Raw genomic sequence first — 7,366 nt, 5'->3', positions numbered from 1 at the left:
AAATGAAATTTAGAGAAGAGGTTGTCATGAGCAGGTGATTTCAAGAATTAGACAGGAATTAGAAATACTGTTTACTGACTCTAAGGCAAATATTGACGCCCTGTGTGCAGCTACTTTATTCTTTAAAATACCTAGAGTCTTACCATTTACTGTGTAATCAGCAAACAGATGGCACCGGCAATATTGGAAAGTTAGAACTTTTAAAATCACAGGCTGCACTCAAGCCTCCTTGAATAAGACTCTGCATTTTAAGATGTCCAAATGAGTTCTAACTATAATGATATCCAGCTCCCTAGGAATATGTGAAATCTCTATTCCTGGCCTTGGAATCTCCCCCTCCCTGGATGTAAGTCGTAAAAGACTATCTTTGAAAGCATTCTTCTTTTGCTACACAGGGGAAAAATGAGTCTGAGCCTGAAGGCTTCCTGGGAACTGAGGCTGCCAGTCCTTCCAAGGTGCACGAGAGCTCTCACATGGCCAAGGTAGATGCAGCATTAGGAGAAGGGATGACCCTTTTGAGCATATGGAGAGTGCAGATTCTTTAGTCATCAAGTGCCATTACAGGAATTCTTGTGTTTTCTCATCCACTCATGTTGAAAGAAAATAGTTGGCCATATTTTTCAAGGGAACGGAAAAGTGATTTTTTATAAATATTTTTGGTAGTTCTGATTTTCTTGTTATCATAATCCATATGAGATATATTCCATATGAGATATGATATATGAGTACTGTGTGGAATATATCTATATCTATCTATCTATCTATATATATATATATATATAAATGTTTGCTCATTTGCTCTACTACTGTCTTTGCACAGTCTGAGCTGTTCATGTCATTACCTGGGTAAGACAACTGGACCTTTATAGCTATGGTGCGCGCTGCTGATATCAGCAATGCAGACAGAGGCAATTTTGGAACTTAGATAAAGCAATGGATTCTAGAGACTTTGGGGGCCTAGCAGGTGCGTAACAAGAACAGGAATCTAGAAAGCTGGAGAGGAGTAACTCCTGTGGCTGGGACTTGCTGGTGTTCAGGGGCAGGATTACAGATGTTTCTCTTGGATAAACACCTTCTCAATGAAGGGTTTTAATTGTATCCATTTTAGGAAAAAGATGCTGGGCTCCTATAGGCCTTAGGTTAGGGAACATCTAACTACAGAGAATTGTTTGTGATTAGTCCGCGATTCATTAGAGATAATTTTGTTGAGTTTGCCACATGTGGCTACATTTGATTGGAATTGATATTAATGTCCTCAAAGGGGGTAAGAAGTCCCGGAAGCTGGTGAATGAAGGATCCTAATCATTAGTGCATGAGTCTAGTGGGACAGAAGCCAGGTCACTTTTATGTTAACTGAGAGGAAATGAACAATTCTCAGAAATTTTTTTGTTTGGAAATACTTAGTTATGAGGAAGTCATCTTATTTAGACTTGAATAATTCACACCTGGATGTACAGACGTGGATGATTCTTGTACTGTATAGACTAAGATCTTGGAGTATACTGACCGGAATTCACGAATTCCTGTCGTCCACAGAACTTAGCAGAACATTGATGAATATTCCTTTGGTTTTTAAAAATGAGAATATAGATCAAGCTGATCAGTTTTCCACACTGGATGTGTTGAATGGATGATAAAATTTCTCAAATCAAATGATCTGTAAGAGGTAAGGTTATGTTTAGAAACTTTTCTTCAGTTTGTCATATTTATGAATAAACGACTTTGTCTAAGGCTTCTTTATGATAATTAGGGTGAATTATTTAGATAAATCCTCAAAAAATATCTTGGTGGGGTTTATTTTCATTCTCTTATACTTAGAACCATGAATTCAATGTGACCTCAGTGTACTTATGTACAAAGCTCAGAGTTGTGAGGGATGTAAGATTCTCCTAACATCTATGATCCAAACTTGAGGGCTGAAATGGAGAAAGAGTTCCCTGCGGCCATTGTGAACCCAGTTCAAACACAGGTTACATTTTGCCTTTGATATTTCTGAGCAGGTTTTTCACAGCTGCCCAGGGAACATTGCAGAAGTATGTTGTCACCTGAAGTTACTAGGGACTGTCAGCAGCTAAAGGGAAAGGGAAAGGGAAAGGAAGTGAGAACAAATGACTTCAAACAAATCTGGTTTTCAAACAAAACCCACCTCTCCAAAAATATTTTAAGAGATGTTGAGCCTTATCTTTTTTTCCTTTCTCTTTAGTTTCTAACTGCTAAGCTTGACAGGAAACTTGCAGTTCATTTTAGGAAAATTGTATGTGTGTGCTCATGCGTGCATATATATGTGTGAGAGAGAGTGTGTGTATATATGAATGGCTTTTATGTGAATGTAGGATTGCCTTCTCCAGTTATCTCTGCATTAGGTAAAAAGCTAACTTTCATTGATCTGAGCAATGCTGGGCTAATCATTTATTTACCATTGCAGGAAAGGCCTCCATGTCGATCTGCAAAGCTCTGGCACTGCTGGTCCCACCTCTGAGTTCCGGCTGCTTTCTTGTTCTCCCACCCGAATGCCTTTCTTAGTCTGCCTCCATCTCTCTTTCTTTTGACTGTTTGCATCTGAGCAACAAGTCACAGGTACTCTCTCTGCTGTCCCCGCTCTATTGTTACTGTATGGGTACTGTATGTATTCAATGAATTTTACATGCTTGACATTTAAAGTGATTCACTACAGTTATTGAATCAAACCTTTCCTGTACATGTTCCTTTCTTTTTCTCTTGTGCCTGTTATTCGAATATTCGTCAATTTTGGTAACTAAAAAGTTACATTTAATAATTAATTAAAACAACATCAGGAATCTTTTTTGGAGGGAAAAACAATAATCATCATATTCTTAATTACCATGTTTTATGTTTTAATTTCAGAAGATGCCATACTCCAATATGTATATGCATGTTGTTTCATATTCCACTATTTCTATGTAAATATGCCTTCTATAATCTATATAATTATTTTAAAGGACTTAATGATTTTCTATGATATGGATATATACATGTTTATGACTATTTCATCTAATTTATTTTAAAGTATTTAAGTTGATTTTCATTTCTCTTCCTTCTTGGTTCTTCCTTTCATTTTAATTTTAGAGTTTGCTTTGGAATGGGCCTCTTATCGTAAAGGTTTGGTTTTTGTGGAGTGTTTTTCCTGTGAATATGGTTTCTGTGTAAAAGAACATGAATGAACATGACTGTATTATTGTATTTACAAATGAGAGATGTTGAAACTTTTAATGCTGGCAGCTGTGCAAATCCATGAAAGTTTCAGCAGCCATTGGAGTGTTGGATATAAAAATTTAAACATGTTTGTCACTGTGGTTAAATTGTTAGCTTAGGTTTGTTATAATTTAATTCCTTTCTATAAGAAAAGTGAGGTATTTGCTATGTTACAGTGTTTGTATATTCTTCTGTATGAATCCTGTTTATTTACATTATAAGGGGTACATGTCTATTCTTCCTCTGTCCTGAGAAACTAAAAGCAAACTCAACTTGGAGGTAAGGAGTTTCATAACCTTTTCCAGTAATTATTATTTTAGTCTGTTTATGCTACACACACATTTAAGTAGGATGTGAGTTGAATTCCCTAAAGAATCTACAGCATGAAGTTAAAAGTCTGGAATGAGATTTTTTTCCCCTTCATTTGTATTGCAGTGAGTAGATATTACATACAATTTCACTTCAATGTTAGACATGTTCCTTAAATAGTAAAATAGGGTACTTTTAATGTGGTGTTCATGAAACGGAAAGCTATATTTAAGAGAGAGGTGTTTGAATAACCTTATCCACTTGCTGCACATTTGCTTGAACATGGGACATGATGATGAGCTGACGTACCGCATGCTTTCAGGGTGAGGTTGGGAGAAAGACAGTAACTATGATGGATATGTTCCAGTAGGAGGATCAAAATCAAGAGAGATGCCCAGGAAATTGAGTCTTGGAAGCCTAGTGGAGGTCGCTCTGTGAGAGGGGGAGATACTGGGCTGCTGCTCTTTCGCTTCTTGGTATTGTCGTTTTCTGTGGGTGAGCCCTGACAAGGGACTTTGTCTTTCCCTAGAAAGCACCCATCAGGATCATGGGAGAGGAGTCTGCAGTCACAGAGGGAGGCCAGGCAGAAAGCCTGAACGCTGAACTGCTCTACCAGAAGGTCTGCTTGGCAGCCCGGCATCTCGACCTCTTCCTCTGGAAAGAAAACACCCACAAAGAGGTGTTCAAGCCTCACGTCCTGGCACTGAGGGGCGAGCTGCAGAAGGTCTGCATCCAGCTCATGTTCCTGCACCCGGTGGCTTACGGGAGGAAGGCTGAAGAGCTTTTGTGGAGGAAGACATACTCCGACATCGCTATGCTGCTATTGAACAGCAAACATATGGCAACCTTTCAACGCTGGGAGGGCCCCTTGCGGGCTCATCTGAAGGCAGGTCTAAGATTCTATGAGCATCTTTTCCTGTTCCTTCAGGGTCACTACGAGCTCAGGCTACAGAGCTACCTAGATTGGCCTCATTGCACCATGCATTCCATTGGCTGCAAGAAAGTAGGACCCACATCAGAGGAAGAGGCTGCCTGGGCTCGCATGGCGTGCCATCGCTGCTTGCTCTACCTGGGAGACCTGTTCCGCTATCAGAATGAGTTCCTAGCACTGGCCACCGAGGACTTAGCGGAGAGATGCTACTTCAAGGCCTTATCCGTGGCTCCTCACATGGGAATGCCCTTCAACCAGCTAGGAGCTCTTGCCGGGAGCAAGTACTATGGTGTTGGAGCAACCTACTTCTATCAGCGCTGCCTGCACTCGGAGGTGCCTTTTAAAGGGGCAGCTTGGAACCTCAAGCGACTCTATGATCATGCAGGGAAAAGGTACAGTCGCCTGAAGAGGTACCAGGGAAAAAAACTGTCTCCCAGGCAGAAGCAGTGTTGGGATAACAAAAGGCTGCTAGTGAGCTTCCTCTACCTACAGAGCCTCCTGCAGCCCCAGCGCAAAGTCAGGGCAGCCAGACTGCTCGCCTTGTGCCAGTTGGTTCTGGAAGACTTTCGCCTCTGTCTTTCCTATCGGCCATGCCTATCTGACTCGAGCCAGGCTGTCCCAGGGGGAAAGCCCTCCCGCCGCGGCTGCGTGTTTCTTCCAGACGTCCTCATCTCCCACATGGTGGCTCTTTGCCTCATGAACGTGCACAGCCTGAAGAAAACCGGCTCCAGGCGACACCGGCTGGCGGTTATCTTTATCTTGAGACTTTCCTCTCATCTCATTCAGCATGTGAGTACACGAATCCAGGCCAGACTCCAGCAAGGGAGACAGACTCCAGACACAACTGGCTCAGGGGATGGGATCCAGGAGATGGGGACTGGGGAGGGGCAACGAGACTTTCCAGGCCCCTGTCCTGAGCTCCCGCAGAGCCAGCCACACCAAAGCCTCAGGTGGTCTTGTGTGTCTGGCAAAGATTCCGTGTCGGAAGTCAGTTTTCACTCTTTCAGTGACTCAGATTCGGAGAGCGATGAAGAGGGAGGCACATTGTTCAACTCCCAGGTCCACTCAGAAGCATGGAATGAAACTTCATCCTCAGATTCCACTGATGATGAAGGGGATGATGCTCCAAATTCAGAAGCAAGGCAGGAAGGCATGGCCACGGCCAGATACAAAGGTGCACATCTCAGGAGTGAGTCAAAGACTTGTCAATCTTTCACTTGTCTCCTAGATCTCTTGAAAATGACTGTTTCTGCTAGCCTGCCAAAGCCATTGGGTCCAAAGCTTCAAGCAAAACAGGGCTTGCCCTTGGCTGCTGCCTTTGGTCCTTGTGCTTTGAGGCTACTGTGTGAGCCAGGTCCTGTCTGCCACAGCACATCTGAGGTTAAGGATGACATGAGCAGTGGTCTTGAGACAGAGCCTCCTGCTGCCTCCTGCGGGGGAGAGAAAGCTTCCATCAGCCAGGGTTGCTACAATCGCCAGATTGTTCAAAGAAAATTAAGCATTCTCTCTGCAGAGGGGCTGCTGCCCACCATCAAGGTGATTCTCAGCTGGTTCCGTACCAATCACAGCCTCCTTCCCACGTGTGGGCAGAAGCTAGTGAGCCTGTGGGAGCACCTGTGTGTGCTGCTTAACTGGCTGCCATCTGTGGGAGATCTTCAGGAACCAGACCTGGGCCTGTCCCATTACCTGCATGACCTTCTGCAGAGCCGTGCGGTCATAGAGGGCCTCGGGTCCCCATGCCTCCCAGAGGACATTGCACTGTGCCAGCACTCTAACCCACAGGTAGTCCAGGGCAGACCTGGCTTAGAGCAGGAAGCTCCTCCACTCAGCCGCCAGGAGGAAGCTGCTGTGCGCATCTGTTTCCTCAGAAGCTTCGGCCACTTTGCCACCAAACTCCCAGGACAATTCTTGAGATATGACCCTAAGCTGGGTATATTTGTGAGTACTGCATCTGAAGGGCTGGAAAGCTCATCTCATGAGATTCCAGCGAGAGCTCCAAGAATCACATTCTCCAAAGACGTTGTTCAGCTGTGGCTTCAGCGTGAAGTGAGAGATCTGGAGAAGACCCCCAGGAGCCCTCAGAGTCAGTCAGTTTTGGCTCCCTATCTGTTTCCAGACTCCCAGGCTCTCTGCGACCACCTTCCAATCATCCAGCAACTTGTCAGCAGCGGTAAGTTTTTCCTCATCATATCCAAGACTGTGGTCGACATACTCTATGTCCAAAAGAGGGAAGACCACAGGGCCTCAGCAGTGGTCACCTTCTTAGAGGATGAGCTAAAGAGGGGCAACCAGTACATTCTATGCCAGTCCTTTGTGTCCAAGAGGTTGGTGAGGCCCAGGATGATAAAGCCAGACGCTGATGCCTGGGACCTTTATAATATTCTTGACTTCTGCAAAAGTCTGCTGGACTCCTCTGGTGCAGGGACATCTGATCCCAGCAGCTTGGTTACTATCATCACTGGCATCTGCTTGGACAATCCTAGGAATCTCTCATACCCTCTGCAGCTGGTGTTGGGGACAGCAACGGAAGCTGGTGTGGAAATCAAGAATGTCCAGTGCTTCCACAGAGCCTGGAAGGCGATCAGCTGACATGGTCACGTGTCATCGTCCTTCTCCTTTAGCATGTGTGGATCAAACGCAACCAGCTTTTTTCCTTCGGAAGAATCTCTTGTTCAAGGAGACACTGCAGCCACAAGTAGAGTTGCAGTGCATCACCGTTCAGAGGCCATCCTGTGTTCCTTCTTGTCATCTTGGTTTGATGCCATGTTCTCTGAGAAATCTCAACCTTAGACAAAATCTGTGCTTTGTATTTTTAGAGTAAAGCAGCCCGTTCAGGAATCGCAGATCTAGCTCAGTGGAACTGCAAATGCCTTAGCTGTTTTGTGTCACAAGACTTTTAATTTTCATGTTGCT

At 44.1% G+C, this 7,366-nt stretch overlaps 1 protein-coding gene across 1 annotated transcript; it reads left to right on the top strand.

Annotated features, from left to right (window-relative positions):
* The first annotated feature begins 4,069 nt into the window (after positions 1–4,069).
* On the top strand, positions 4,070–7,042 carry LOC121155944 (protein SMG5-like). Its single transcript, XM_040979446.1, has one exon. It carries the CDS (start codon positions 4,070–4,072, stop codon positions 7,040–7,042), a length of 2,973 nt encoding a protein of 990 aa, XP_040835380.1.
* Positions 7,043–7,366: the final 324 nt, after the last annotated feature.

Source organism: Ochotona curzoniae, unplaced genomic scaffold, assembly GCF_017591425.1.
Source record: "Ochotona curzoniae isolate NIBS_2020 unplaced genomic scaffold, NIBS_Ocur_1.0 contig_3190, whole genome shotgun sequence".
Taxonomy (NCBI): Eukaryota; Metazoa; Chordata; class Mammalia; order Lagomorpha; family Ochotonidae; genus Ochotona; species Ochotona curzoniae.
This window is presented reverse-complemented; position numbering and strand designations above follow the sequence as displayed.